The 14,210-nt window shown below is 52.9% G+C and overlaps 6 protein-coding genes across 6 annotated transcripts; 1 reads left to right on the plus strand and 5 right to left on the minus strand.

Moving 5' to 3' along the window:
• Positions 1–26: 26 nt before the first annotated feature.
• B0H18DRAFT_1112535 (uncharacterized protein) lies at positions 27–506 on the minus strand (the record flags this gene model as incomplete). Its single annotated transcript, XM_048032829.1, has 3 exons — positions 27–200; positions 258–434; positions 486–506. The coding sequence occupies 3 exons, from the start codon at positions 504–506 to the stop codon at positions 27–29; spliced, it is 372 nt and encodes a 123-aa protein (XP_047901186.1).
• A 2,885-nt stretch (positions 507–3,391) lies between these two features.
• Positions 3,392–4,158, minus strand: B0H18DRAFT_966818 (uncharacterized protein). The gene is made up of 3 exons (XM_048043373.1): positions 3,923–4,158; positions 3,641–3,852; positions 3,392–3,579 (listed from the first exon to the last, which is right to left on the minus strand). Exons 1-2 carry the CDS (start codon positions 4,086–4,088, stop codon positions 3,659–3,661), a joined length of 360 nt encoding a protein of 119 aa, XP_047901187.1. The 5' UTR covers positions 4,089–4,158; the 3' UTR covers positions 3,392–3,579; positions 3,641–3,658.
• Positions 4,159–4,724: 566 nt separating this feature from the next.
• Positions 4,725–5,612, minus strand: B0H18DRAFT_1112536 (uncharacterized protein; the record flags this gene model as incomplete). The annotated part of the gene is made up of 1 exon (XM_048032830.1): positions 4,725–5,612. The coding sequence occupies one exon, from the start codon at positions 5,610–5,612 to the stop codon at positions 4,725–4,727; it is 888 nt and encodes a 295-aa protein (XP_047901188.1).
• Positions 5,613–5,936: 324 nt separating this feature from the next.
• On the minus strand, positions 5,937–7,557 carry B0H18DRAFT_1081066 (ATP-dependent RNA helicase FAL1; the record flags this gene model as incomplete). Its single annotated transcript, XM_048031327.1, has 10 exons — positions 5,937–5,972; positions 6,027–6,049; positions 6,105–6,144; positions 6,200–6,269; positions 6,322–6,405; positions 6,455–6,570; positions 6,623–7,045; positions 7,087–7,319; positions 7,372–7,468; positions 7,531–7,557. The coding sequence occupies 10 exons, from the start codon at positions 7,555–7,557 to the stop codon at positions 5,937–5,939; spliced, it is 1,149 nt and encodes a 382-aa protein (XP_047901189.1).
• Positions 7,558–7,725: 168 nt separating this feature from the next.
• On the plus strand, positions 7,726–9,629 carry B0H18DRAFT_1112538 (uncharacterized protein; the record flags this gene model as incomplete). Its single annotated transcript, XM_048032831.1, has 7 exons — positions 7,726–8,125; positions 8,188–8,389; positions 8,445–8,632; positions 8,696–9,179; positions 9,273–9,297; positions 9,351–9,441; positions 9,496–9,629. The coding sequence occupies 7 exons, from the start codon at positions 7,726–7,728 to the stop codon at positions 9,627–9,629; spliced, it is 1,524 nt and encodes a 507-aa protein (XP_047901190.1).
• B0H18DRAFT_966828 (DNase I-like protein) lies at positions 9,496–14,147 on the minus strand. Its single transcript, XM_048043374.1, has 23 exons — positions 13,756–14,147; positions 13,221–13,699; positions 12,992–13,171; positions 12,871–12,937; positions 12,510–12,804; positions 12,337–12,453; positions 12,072–12,286; positions 11,926–12,017; positions 11,796–11,872; positions 11,677–11,743; positions 11,573–11,618; positions 11,514–11,523; positions 11,386–11,466; positions 11,249–11,333; positions 11,107–11,187; positions 10,868–11,058; positions 10,712–10,820; positions 10,520–10,658; positions 10,392–10,472; positions 10,182–10,337; positions 10,079–10,123; positions 9,807–10,028; positions 9,496–9,752 (listed from the first exon to the last, which is right to left on the minus strand). The coding sequence occupies exons 1-23, from the start codon at positions 13,982–13,984 to the stop codon at positions 9,715–9,717; spliced, it is 3,102 nt and encodes a 1,033-aa protein (XP_047901191.1). The 5' UTR covers positions 13,985–14,147; the 3' UTR covers positions 9,496–9,714.
• Between the last annotated feature and the right edge of the window lie 63 nt (positions 14,148–14,210).

The raw sequence follows: 14,210 nt of genomic DNA on the forward strand, positions 1-14,210 counted from the left end.
CGGATGGCCACGACGCACCATCTGCATCAATCCTCGTCATTGATATTGTGCTGTTTCTTGAGCTGAGCTAGTTCTTCCTCTCTGCGAGCCAGATCGGCTTTGGCGGCGGCTGCATCCTGTTTTGCAGGCATGTGGTACAGAACTACGATGTACCGCTCTTGTAGATGGAACCCATTCAGGTGATCGAGTGCGTTTTTGGCCTGGAACGGATAGTCTCAGTCGCACTTAGTAGGGACGGTGACGAGATGTAGACGTACGTCCATGACATCGTCAAAGACGACAAATGCTGTCCCTCGTGTCTTCTGCTCGTTGCCAATACGGATCTGACGGATACTACCATAACGGCCGAAGAGATCATACAAGTCTTCTCCCGTTATTGTGTAATTCAGATTTTTCACGAAGAGTATTCGATTAGCACCAGGAGGTAGCTTTGCCTGAGATGACTTATGTCAGCTGAAAGAACATGCGGAGACGGCAAGACTTACAGCTGGGCGAGCGAGAGCCATGACCGTTACGCGCAAGTGGATCACGCGGGAGGCGTCGTGGCGCAAGGACCAACATGGTCCTATGACAATGAGCGGACTTCGAATCCCAAAAAGGCAGGTGTGGAGGATCAGCTAAACCGCTTCCAGTTATGAAGGTACGACGGACGGGAAATTGTTTGCTGGTCTGCCTTAGAAATACCTTCATAATAGATATCGCTCAAGAATCCGGTACAATACTTCGTCTTTCACACTACTCATCACTTGCGAGTATAGCAACAGGATCATCGCCAGAGAGGTCGTTGCCAGCGATAAACTCACATTGTGCCTCGCGTTGCGAGTCAGGTTGGCTACTCCTCGGAACACGAACGGGATATTTGCATTGCCCGAATTGCAGAAGCTGTCAGAATAGGACAATGTAGGCGGAGTGCTCGAAGACCGATAATCAGGGGTGCAATGAGAACATACCCCCTACGGTAGGAACTAGTGCCGTCGGGCGCAAATCGAATGACGGCACCTAGAAAATCCCCCCTGAAGGAATCCAAGGTAGCCAGTCACGACTCTTCGAACGAGTCATACGCCACGTACACGCTTTCCTAACTCAACAGGGGATGATTTTTATAGGTGGAAAACATTCCCAGTATCAAATGACTCCTCCGTCTCGACTCTGCAATGTGGAGATTCAACATAGATGCAGATAGGGATCTTGTGGACACTTATGCGGCCGACTCTCTGTGTTGATATTTTGGTTGGCCTCGCGGTCATATAGGATGGTAGCAAAAATCAGATATATTCGTCAACCTGAACGTCGAAATCCCGGAGGTCATGAGCAACTAGAGTCCGCTGCATACCCTCGATCACCGCAGCGGCCAAATATCACTCCGGAGTTGCTCGATGGTCCGACGCACTGCACGAGGCCGTTGCTTCGCATGTCAATTTAATCAGAGCGGATAGGCAGGTCCTAGCGTGTTCTATCGTCCCACCAAGCCCAAGCTTCCCATCAAGATATGTTATGCTCGAGATTCTGGTCATCGATCAGCCCAGGGACTGAGAGGCGTTGCAGTACATCAGACAATAACCAAACCAAGTCGTCGACCCGGGCCCACCGAGTTATCAGCCCTGATTCACGTGCACCTCGGGATTCTGTCCGCAGAGTTCGAAGTCAGGCACGCTCAGTATAGCTTCACGCGTCGAGCATCCTTTAGATGTCATATTTCATACTGGCAAACTGCCAGTGCAAACCTGGCGAAGATCCCGTCTAGTATGGCCATAATGTCGGACAATCCCAAACTGAACTACGGATTGTTTATGAACAACCTTTAGTCCCCAATGGAGGTACCAAAAATCAAGGCGGCACTGACCGCGACTTTGGCCTGATGGGCCTGAAACGATTTGACGGGGCGTTGGTGGGTGGCTGGACGTCAGCGTTACAGTATCAGTCCTAAGGCGGTTGAGACTGAAGCAGAATAAGTAGGCCCTCCGAGTAAAAATGGCAAAGCCGCGCCGATTTCCATGCGGCAGTCGTTTGACGGAACCATTTCTCAGCACAGCAGACCGTAGCACGGCCCGCCATGTCTGCTGCCCCGGATACAATGAGCCTCGATCACCAGTTAAGTGGCTGAGCAAACTTTCATCACCGTGCCTGCTGGACTAGATCCTAAGCGGCCTTCAAGTTCATGAGCGCCACTGACAACGGCTCGACTCCGTGGTTTTCTAGTGGATAGTATCGTGGTCCATCATACGTTTTCATTTTGTGTCGGAATATAATGAAGGCAACGCACCATGTCGGAAGGAATCGTTAATCTCTGGCTAATAGGTCGCATGTTGTGGAGCAGCATTGCTGGCTATCTTCTGCCGCGATACGGCCATGTAAGTTCGCGTATCGAAGGCATGACTTCGACATGTTCCGCGAATACATGGCCGCGCGCTCGGGCTGTGAATGGTTTCGTAACCAGTCACGACACCCGGATTCTGACACAAGGAACCATTCGCAAAGGAATTGCAGGTTGTTCTCTCACACGAATAATTACGATTGCAATATTTCGTCGAAAGTCAATGCAGTACGCACTTCCTCAGTACGGCCTCTTCCGCCGGTCAATCACATTGCGGATGCAAGACCGTGACCATGCGGGATGTCGCAATGCATAAGAACCACGACGAAGACAAAGCTCCGAGACATTATATGAGACAACGAGGCCACTCCGTTGAGAATCTGCAATTGAGCAACGGTGGAAGCCACTGAAGACTGAACGGACGACAACCTGGTGTTTGGCCATGGGCGTGCGATCAGCCAGAATCACTCCCGCGCGGATCTGTTCTAGCATGCAGCAGCGTCTCAGCAGCACTGAAATAATGAACCTGTCCCAAACAAGCGGGCAGCGTCAAGCCTGAGAAGGACAGCGGTGCGACCTACGGGTCATTGACTAAAGCAGGCTGTGTGACAACTCTGGCTTTGAATTGTATGCATGGCGCCGATCGCAACACGCCGTCCCTGAGAAGTCCATTACGGCTGCGTCTCGAGATCATGTTCTTCGTGATTGCGCACTCGAGCTGGATCAGCTGATGACCATCTCCAGTTCTATAATGATACGCTGCCAGTTGCCTGCGAGGTTCGCTACCGAAGGCATCTTACAGTCTCCGGAGGAATGTAATAGAACGCCATCTCTCGGAGAGAAGCAAAATTATCCCTTCGTCACTCCGGTGCCTGAGAGGCGTCTTGATCAGATGCGTAAGCGTTGGGCAAGCCAGGACGCGTCGCCACGGCTTCCCAAAAAGTTGTCACCCGTGTCTTCAGCCGGGACCTCAGCTAGTCTGTGCTGCGTTGCAGGGCGTGCACGCGGCTGGAGAGATGAACAGTCAATAGGATCCTTTTTGCCAATGACCATGACGCGTTCAGCGGTCTTCCGCAGTTGACACTTGTAATACGCATTTTTTGGTCTCTGAGTGATAGCCTTCAGCTTCAGTTGCGCACAGCATTACACTTAACAGACTCGGAACGGTGCAGGCATACATGACATCACCAGATACCGTCGCCTTCCGGCTACTAGAAGCAGAATGCCCAAGAGGGCTTAGGTCGCTCAGCAATCACCGTCCTGCTCTTTGTTCAGTGAGATCAGATAAAATCTCTCCGCCTAGTCAGAAAGGAGGAACTCACGCACCATGGACCGAGTCTGCGTTCATGCAAGCTTAGAAGCTAATCGCTCGACGTGCTTGCAATCGATGGCTCCGCGTGTGCACACGACAGTAGCTCGGTGTTTGCCCTTTGCGTCAGGCACCAAACATTTTATGTCCTCGGAATCAGGACAAGGACAATCCGACGGACTCGAGACGCAGACGAGCGTCTCAGGACATAAGTACTGCGAGCATGCCACTAGAGAGTGAAGAATGGGTGAACATGTTCACTCAGGGTCAAGCTGTCGTATTGACAGAGCCATCCTCACCGCTGTCCGCGTGCGCAATCCACTGGCCTGCACCTGAAGGTCCTGGGGGCCTCTGTTGTTGTTGGTGCATGGGTTGACCGAACATATGTTCGAAAAATTGGAACTGGGCCCAAGCCGACAAGGCGAACGTCGGGATGATGCACAATAGAGCCAGCCTATACAGCATGTTCAGCCCCTTTCAGGTGACGTGCAGGATTCGCGAGGAGTGAGGAGGTAGTCTAGAGGCGATGATGCGGACTCAACTTGAACGTGTTCTAGCGATGTATGCTGGTATGTCAACATCTACAAACAGACGCGTCGCGGCCCAACGCAACGACGCGTGCGGTCGTGTCTTGGTCCAGAGATCCAATACATATGCGTCTGTACCCCTTCTTTACATATTGCTCATGGAGGAGACGATAGATGGATAAAGCATAGTAATTCATACAGGTCGTAGAAGTCGTTGTGCATACATTTTTCATGGTGATGACAGGGGAACAGCTCGTAAACTACATATGTACCACTGCGAATTGGGGAACTTGGATTGTTGCTAGTGAGGTAACTTCGGGAAAGATTGTGGTCGTGGATGCTAAACAAGCAGGGATGATCAGATGGGGGGGAGGTATTAAACAAGGAATACACAATAGCAGCAAAGAAACCCATTAAACGTGCACTGTCCAATCCGTCTGTCCGGCACTCCGAAGATGCAACGCGCGCGACACCCGGGCATCGTCGCCATTGGCAGATTTTCAAGCTTGGCGGGTTCATTCACGAACGTCGGGATCATCTGAGACTCTGAGAGATCCGCAATGCGAGTACGGCCTCAGGCCATACTGCACCGCTGGAACCTCGGCCTGCCTCTCACGTCCTGGAGCTTCCGGTGTGCTGCCGGAGGGAGCAGTCCAGCCTTAGCCCAGGCAACTTCGCCAGGGAGAGCAGGAGGTCCCATCGAGCTCCGGGCCCTCCTGGGCTGGATGTTCTCCTTTTCGGTTTCCCTTCGCATGGCTACCAGATCAAGCTGCGAATCATCGGCACTCCCGCAGGTGTCAACGTCCATGTCCTGAGAGGAGTCCGTGCTCTTTTCTGCGACGCGACTGTCTCGGTAGACATCGAAACCGGGGTAATGGGGAGACTGGTGGTCGGGAGTGATCTCGTGTGGCGTGGAGTAGGTCGCCAGCGGCTCTGAAGACGATTGTCCGACGACAGGGCCGACGACGTATGTATGCAAGACTTCACCCTCGAACGCAGTGACATGAGCGTGAGGCGCAGCGAGCGAGGTCAGCGAATTTCCATTGTTTAATCGCAACTCCGGCGGCGGTGCCAATGCAGCTGTGGTGACCTGATAGTGCCCCACGACGCTATTCTCCTGGCGCATATCCTCTCCTGCCGCCCTGCTGACGCTAAGACGGCCAAAGTCGAGTTTCTTGGAGGGGCTGTCTGCGCCCTTGAGAGCGGCGCTGAGCCTACGCGACGATCGACGATGGCGAGGCGACGACGGGTCATGATTCTCGCTCGATTTCTGTGGCGAGCACACACCCTCGAGTGCAACGATGCGACGTTTGGCAGGACTGCGGCGAGATGGACCACCAGGAGAAAGCGGACGCTTCGTCACTCTGTGAGGCGAAGGGACGTTGTCGTCCGACAGCAGAAACTGCTCGAGAGGGAGATCCAGAAGCGGAGGACGGCGTTGATGCATATGCATAAGAGGCATGTTGGAAGTGAGAGACGAGAGGACGATGGGGAGTGGCCCCAGTGGTCGCAGTCGCGTTTAAAGAAAGGAAAATGTGGATGTGGCCAAAGACAAAGGTCCTTAGCAGCGCCCGCGTTTAACTCTTTGTGACACCCCACGTGGCTCCCGTCACGCCTCGGCGGCTCGAGCTTGTGCAGACTTCAGAGTCCAGACAAGCAGCGGACAGAGTCCATTCTGCACCACAAGTACAATACAATAATGATGCCATATTACCTCGAAAAACAGCGTTCGAGTGTGGAAGCCCTAGCAAAACATATAACTACAGCAAACATAATGGGAGAGCAGCTAGATGAGCTCCGCAGCATTCACCGGCATTTCATCCTGAGCCGAGGTCATCAGTATGCGTGGTGGATCGAGACAAGAGGCATTACTTACGATTTGTGTACCGTAATATTGCTCTGTGAGCCGGGAAGATCAGCCTCGTTAACGGGGTGCATGTAGGCCAGGACTCACCGATGTCACGCAAGATACGGACATCATCAACGGTTACAAACTGCCGAGCACCCATGGTCAGTCTTTCAGTCTCTGCGGTTTACACCAGCACTTACGTTGATAGCAACGCCCTTCCTGCCGAATCGACCAGATCGACCAATACGGTGGATGTAGTTTTCACGGTTTCTACACCAGTGTGAATACAAACTACGAGACTCGCTGGCACAAATTCACGTACGCGGGGAGGTCGTAATTGATGACAAGCGACACTTGCTGCACGTCGATGCCTCGAGCCCAGACATCCGTCGTAATGAGGACACGTCTAGAGACCTAGTCAGCGTCCGTTGAAGACAGCAATAGCAAATACTCACGATGTCCCACTGCGGAACTCCGCCATGATGGCATCTCGTTCTTTTTGTACCATCTCACCATGCATGGAAGAGACAGTGAAGTTGGCAGCACGCATCTTCTCCGTCAGCCAGTCAACCTAGATAATGCTCAGTCGTTGAACGACACCATACACGCTGCTGGGCACCCACCTTCCGCCTTGTGTTGCAGAAGATGACAGCTTGCGTAATAGTCAATGTATCATAGAGATCGCAAAGCGTGTCAAACTTCCAGTCCTCCTTCTCCACTGCAACGAAAAACTGCTTGATACCCTCCAGCGTCAACTCGTCACGCTTGACGAGGATGCGAACGGGGTCGGTCATGAACTTCGTCGTCATCTCCAAGACATCGTACGGCAGCGTCGCGCTCAGAAGGACGACTTGAGTCGCGGGAGGGAGGTATCGGTAGACGTCGTAGATCTGGTCCTTGAAGCCCTTGTTCAAAAGCTCGTCCGCTTCGTCAAGCACCAACATCTTGATGTTGCGGGTCCGCAGACTGCGGCGTCGGATCATGTCAAATACACGCCCAGGCGTGCCGGATACTACGTGCTGCCCGTACTCGAGCTTCCGGATATCCTCTCCGATGGATGTGCCCCGATACACGCGTGGCATTGGACGTTCATGTAATCACCCAAAGCAAGGACGACAGATTGAATCTGCGTCGCGAGCTCGCGCGTGGGGCTGAGGACAAGTGCCTGGGTTTCGCGGACAGTCACGTCGATGGACTGGAGGATGGAAATGGAGAACGTCGCGGTCTTTCCGGTTCCGGACTGAGCCTGTGCAATGACATCCCTCCCTTGGATGATAGGCAGAATTGCACGCTGCTGGATGGCGGACGGCTTCTCGAAGTCTACCGTAGAGTCAGAGCATGGTTCAACAAAGGAGACGGTGTCCAAACCCACTGTAGGCGTAGATGCCACGCAGCAGGTCTTCCTTCAGACCGAGGTCGTCGAAGGTCGAGACGACTGAGACTGCTTCCGACGACTCGAAGATGAGTTTCTGCAGGCAATCATCATTATGTAAGTCAAAATCTCGTCAGACACAGCACCATGGGTGCGCACCTCGTCTCCGAGATTGATTCCAGACATTTTGAAGTGTGTTGTGAGTTGAGTGTTGAGGTCAAGACGAAGTAGATCGGACTTCGAATATCTGCGCTCTCGGGACAGACGCTCGAATAAGCGCCAGCGGCTCTGTTCGCTGCAGCCACCGACCGTGAAGTGCTTTCGACCGCCCCCCGCAAGCTCTCTCCCTCAGCCATGGACTCAATCATCGAGGTGCAGCGACACACACACGAGGAAATAGAGCAATTTGAACGGGCCCTGTACACCATCCTCTCGAAACCGCAGCCTAGTCACGAGTCGCGCCTGCAAGTCGAGCACAAGACATCTCAGCTACTCGACCGGCTCACTTCTAGGCTGGTCGGTCTGAACAATCTGTACGAGGATCAGGATACGCGCAAAATTGAGATCAACTCGCTGTCTGCGCCTCCACAGCAGCAAAGCGACTTGTCTGCTTTCTACGCGCGGCTAGGTCGGATACAAGAGCATTATGCCAAGTATCCTGATGCTATCGTGGGAGGGTTCGACCCAGAGTTGACTGCTTTCCTTGAAGAGGGGCAAGAAACTGGGGGTGACGAGGAGTACGAGGAAGACGACCGTGCGTTACCCGACCCTTTGTTATTCGCCATCTTGACTAACATTAGCATACCTGCCTTTCAGCTGTTGCCCTACTTTTCTCGGGTGAAGAGGCTTACGGCAAATACCTTGACCTGTATGCTAATCATACTGCTTATAACAATCTCAAGAACATCGGCAAACGTATCGGCTACTTGCAGTACTTGGACGCCCTTCTTGCCGCTCAGTCCGGACCCGTTCACTCTGAGCTCCCTGCAGACTGTCGTTTAACTCGGGACTACGAACTGTGAGTCTCATACGCGCGACGTGATAGCTTTCCTTATACCCCTGCTTCTTGCCAGTTATATCAGGGCATTGCACACATACCTGGTGTCTTTCACAAGACGTGCACAACCTTTGGTCGACATGGAGTCTCAGCAGAAGGAGGCTAGTGCTCGATTCACGTCGAAGTGGGACGCCGACGAGATCCTTGGCTGGGAAGAGGAGAAGCCAAAGAAGTTACAGCGGACGGTAATGGCGAGGGTATCTGGTGCGCAGCTTGTAAGCAAATCTGTCTTCTACTACAACCAGATCTCACGGGTTGTGTCCGCAGGCCAGAAGCTGTACTCAAAGCAAACTGTGTACGACGCTCACTTGACGTCAAAGAAGCACATCAAGGCTACACAAAAACAAGCGAACTCTTCAGAGCAGCCTCCCGCGAACCCGAACGGCCCGACCCAGCCAGCCCATGGGCAAAACGGACACGAGGTGTCCCAGGCCGCTACGAAGTCCAAGCATCGTAATGCCGCATTACTCACCCACCTCTGCACTCAGTTATTGAGCGCACTCGTGCCTGTACTCAACGACACGAAGTCGAACGTGGAGCGTCGGTTCTCTCTAACCGCGCGTGAACGAGAACAGGAGCTTCTCGAACAGTCCATGCCTCCGCCTGCTGCGGCTGCACCCGCAAACGGCGACGGCGGCGGAGAAGAGGAAGAAGAGGAAGAACGGATCTACAATCCTCTCAAACTGCCTATGGGATGGGATGGCAAACCCATCCCGTATTGGCTCTACAAGCTTCACGGGTTGGGGGTCGAGTATCGATGTGAGATCTGCTCGGATCACGTCTACATGGGAAGGTCGGTCGTTCCGCGTCGGACATGCACGCCATGCTGATTGTGCCCTTCCAGGAAAAACTTCGATCGTCACTTCCAGGTGGGTCATGGCTGTACATCGGCTGACAGGGCATGCTTCTCACCGATCAATAGGAGTCGAGACACGCTTTTGGCATGCGTGCACTCGGTCTGCCCAATACAAAGCACTTCCACGAGATCACTAAGATCGAAGATGCCCTTGCCCGTAAGTCATGTTGTATATCAGCCTTGCCGTAACAATTGAGCAGTCCGGTCACAGTTGCTGAGAAGCTCAAACGAGAAGGCCGTCATGAGATCTTCGAGCAGGAGACCATGGAGGAGCTGGAAGATGAGGAGGGTAATGTGTACAACCGCAAGACGTATGAGGATTTGAAGAAGCAAGGATTGATATAGCAACTTGGCTATCTTACATCCGGCATCGTCCTCTGATACAGTCTGTATTATACATGGTACTTTTGTCATGGCGTCAGTCATAGCGTCATGCACACGCGTGTCTATCCTCTCGTACAATCCAACCTATTGATGCAACAAATGGGGCCATGATGCGCTTCGCCTGTTAAAATTACATACTGTCTGTTGGTGTAATTTTGGCACTGCGAGGTGGCGGCGGCGGGGGTGGTCTTCGACGTGCTTGCTCCGGTGCCAACGGACTCTGCAGGGCATTGTATAGTTCTTCCTCCGACGACGATGGGGAAGACGACAGGGGCGAGTTGTCTGGAGAGTCAAACGGATTCGTGCCCTTGCGAGAGGGCCTCGGTGGGCTCGCCGGGACGAAGATGCCGCTAGGATGATCTACCCACTTGGTCAGCGTCGCGGTTCGTCCGTCACAGCGCAGTCCTTACCGGGGTCCTCCCACCACGCTGCTTCATCTGTGCTCGGTGCAGGTACTGCACCAAAAGGGAATTGGTGATTATTTTCAGATAGATGACGGCAGATGAGACTCACGGTCATCGTTCTCATCTACAAATGTCAATTCAGCCAGCTTCTCGTCGAGCTTTTCTCCAGGGGCGCTGGCGGTAACATTTTCGAGCAAGAGACGGGATAGGGCATCGCGTCTAGCATGGTCGATTATCCTAATCTCCGCGCGGAACAGGGCGAAGACTGTCGGTCGTATAAGTGATCCTTCTATGGAACAAAACATAATAGAAACAGCACCTGGACGGTGGTCTGAGCTCTTCAACTCCGCTCGTGAATAGGAAGACAAATCAAGGCAAGCACCCTTGAACAGAATCCGATCTAGAAATTGTCAGACACCGCCATGCTTCTTGTGTCGGAAAATTCACCTGTCCAGGCAGGGATACGCATCTTCTCCCCTGTATCATAATTGTCTGTGCCAACGTCGTATTTGTAAGTTGGACGGAACAATATGGGGCCTTCTTGGTATCCTGTGAATGCCGCTCCGTCATCCATGGCTTGTTTTAACTGCCGTATGCATTAGCCAACACTCGGCATCCACCTTCCGAGACGCAGCTCACTTGGTCTGCAGCCAGTAAGGCGTCATAGTCACTGGACACAGCTAGGGATCTGGCATGCTCGTTCTCAAGGTCGATTCGATAGTTCGTGTCCGCCAGCCAGATGACGTTACTACGGAAGACATTAGAAAGAGCATCATGGGAGCGAATGAGCCATACTCGTGACTGTCGATAGTCTTTCCCTTGAGGAAATGCAGCCCATTGGTGATGGTACGATAGTCGGCATTACGCTCAATCACATTTGTATGACCGGCGGCGAGGTGGGCGGTGAGGAAGCAGAAGCTAGTGTCACAAAGATCGAGCCGTATACCTACGGCTCCTTTGTTACCAGACATGCCCCTCAGACCAGTCTAAAGAGCGCATTCAGCATATAGACGAGGGCTACCGACACGACGAACCTTATGCGAGGCGGCTTCGACATTCCGTATCGCGGAAGTGAGTTCAGTCTTCGCGAAGACGAGTAACGCCGTTCCGACCAACTAAACAATGCAGGTCCTCAGGCCTCAGTAGAGCCTTCAGGGCCTTCAAGCAACAGCTGACCTGATGACCACGCAACAACACATATTCGCCCTTGCTCTCAGACCGTTTGTTGAGCGTGTCCAAGAGTTTTACCTCCCAAGCCCGTCTAGAAATGATTCGTCAAATGCACGACATGAGCACGAACGAAACTACTATACCTCCGTTCCGGGTCAGCCTGTACGATTTGCTGCGCGGTCAAGGGTACGATCTCTTGAAACCCGATGACAAAAATGTCCGGGCTACTCAGTGTTATCAGGCTGTTGCACCACGCAGGTGCAAGACGTACTCAGTTGTATCTGAAAGTGAAGATGAGACACGACGCAAAGCTATTACATTCGAACTTACATTGACGCGGAAAAAGCCAAGGGAGCAAAGACTCGGATGACGGCGGCTAGAACGACAATGCAAGACTGAACAAGAGGGAAGCGACTCATACGATGACTACGAACTTTGCCATTCAGATTCCACGTCCCGATGAATATAGTGCACGGCTTTGTCGTCGAGTACTCAGATAGTCTGATTACCATCTTAGTTGCGGAGGCAGTGAAATTTCCAAGACGATGCATACCTTGCATCCAGAGCTCGGCGCACCGAGTCATGGATAGGGTCATAGATTGTTACCTTCTTCTGCGTACTGAGATTTCCCTGGACCAAACGTCTTCAGGCATTACCGCTACAGACTGAAGATAGCGACGCACCACCAACATGTCAATAGCAATCTGCTTGCCCTTGTCTTGGAAATTGTTGATGTACGCTCTGGAAACACTTTTCGTAGCATCGGACAGAACGCCTGGTCGATTCGGTCAATATATCGCGATTCCTGCGATTGCACTGGCGGCCTCACCCGCTAACGTCCGCTTTCCGCTGCGAGTGAAACTGGTATTCAATGCGCCGGTGCCAGCGTAAATACGAGACAGTGCATCTCCATTCTCAGCCCAGAGCTCCCTATGGTATGACCAGAGAGCTGTAGAATGAACCCACTCTTTTCGTATCAGCATCAGGTATTGTTCAAGGGTTGTGCGGGATAAGATGTCTTGGACGAAGTTCGTTCGATCTAAGCTGCAAGCGAATGAGCCATCGCAGTGTCGTAGCTCCAGATGATTGCGTACCAGTCAAGGCAATTGGTTCTGAAGACACCTCTTTGTTCCGTGATGAGCTCGTCGGTGGAAGCATCAGTCATGCAGAAGCCAAACTTGTCGATATGGTCGGCGATGTTTTCTAGGCGCCTAAACTCGAACTGTGAGACCCACACTCGCAGAGCAGGCATTCAACAGCGACGAGCCTTATCTCTCTGAACACGCTCTCGTGACCACCGATCCTGACCGCGTTGTGGAAGTCAAAATGCGTAATCCCGACCGTGTCTCCCATTGCTGCCCTCGCTGATTGAAGATGCCTCGCATATGCCGCGGTCAGGATCGCCTCGTTCTCTTTGCTGCCTAGCAGATTGATTGCATGCATCGACCCGTACTCTTCTATCAGTTGCATCAAGTGACGATCGAATGCCGGTTGGGAGGCCTGTGGTCGGGTGATCTGGATTTTATGGCCGAACGTCTGGAGTCCTTGTTGCTCCCAGAACACTGCAAATGCACGGCGCGAAACGAGGGGGTGAAAATGCGGTGTATTGAGTGCAGTAGGAAACATACATGGTACGCTCCCCCGTACTTGTACATAACTAAAGCAATGCTGGTCGGTGCTGAATATCGTCTCTGTCTGCGCGAACAACTCAGCCACATTGCATTGTGTATACAACAGGAAGCTGCATACCTCCACGAAGTTGGCTACATTTCCATCATCATCGACTCCTCTCGTGTTGAACCGAGTCCCCGACCGTTTCCAACCCAACCGCGAGATTAGGGCCAAAGTCGCGATGGTCGGTGTGCCACTAGTTGGAGGGGCTGGCAGGGCCAAGGTATACACACCCACGTAGCCTTGGATGGCGAGGACCTATGGTACGTTCGTCACACACCCGCTCATACACGTGAGCTCGACCTACTATGAAACGCGTCCGGTCAAGCTCGTCTCGTTCTTGGGGATCCAGCCGCTCTCTGAAGTCTAATAGACTCTTGATGATGTACTCGTTCCACAAGAATCGTTCGTCATATAGCCCCGCATCGGCCACCCCTCCCGCCTCAGCTCGACGAGCTAGGCGCAGCGGCAGACGAGAGGTTATGTCCCATTGTTCTTCATTGGCATAATAGAATGTGCCTGTGCAGATAATCTTGGTGATAGGTGCGCAAGGATGTTCAAACACAGGATTCTGTGTCGTATTCGTGAACGAGTCACCGACTGGACTGTCCGACTGGTCGTCATAGCCCGACCTCATCCCAACATCCGTGGAGAGGCCGTCCCATGTAGATGAATTAAGGCTGTAGAAGCCAGCGTCATGTATCTGGGTGACAGACTCTTCAGTGGGTGCATATGGACGCGTCTTGCCCACTGCGGTTGCAGACGTGATCACGACCAAGAATATCTCTGTTGGACGATGGGTCAGGCTCTGCGTTTTCGCACCTGAAGATACATCAACGCACCGTTCGACACGGATATTAGACCGAGGCACCCTCTAATTACTCTCCCGGGCGCGAGCTTGACCGTGGTGGACAGATCGACCTCATCCTTAGGAAGAAATTGCACCACGGCTTGAGACGAGCTGCCCTCGGTTGCACGGAAGACCAGAGCTCTGCCAGGCCGCCCTGGTTCGTCTTGTGCATCCGTGACCAGGTAGAGAGCGCGGGGACTTTCCCTCAGATGGAGACGCATCCTCTCTGAATCGGCGGTGTATCTGCTCAGCGCTCAGAGCCGCTGTTCGAGTGCCTGTACGAGTTCACCAGTATATGTCCTCAGGGTCGCGTTTCGAGAGTTGAGGTCTAGCCGCTGCAGAATATTGGATGGCGAGGTTGAAGAGCGTGCGTGGTCAAAAAAGACATGTATTATTGACCGTGAGCTCGCGGCAGCACCCACAACAGACCAGTGGCGAGTAATCTCC

The sequence above is a fragment of the Fomitopsis serialis genome (genome assembly GCF_022376445.1).
Source record: "Fomitopsis serialis strain Sig1Antser10 chromosome Unknown B0H18scaffold_1, whole genome shotgun sequence".
Lineage (NCBI taxonomy): Eukaryota > Fungi > Basidiomycota > Agaricomycetes > Polyporales > Fomitopsidaceae > Fomitopsis > Fomitopsis serialis.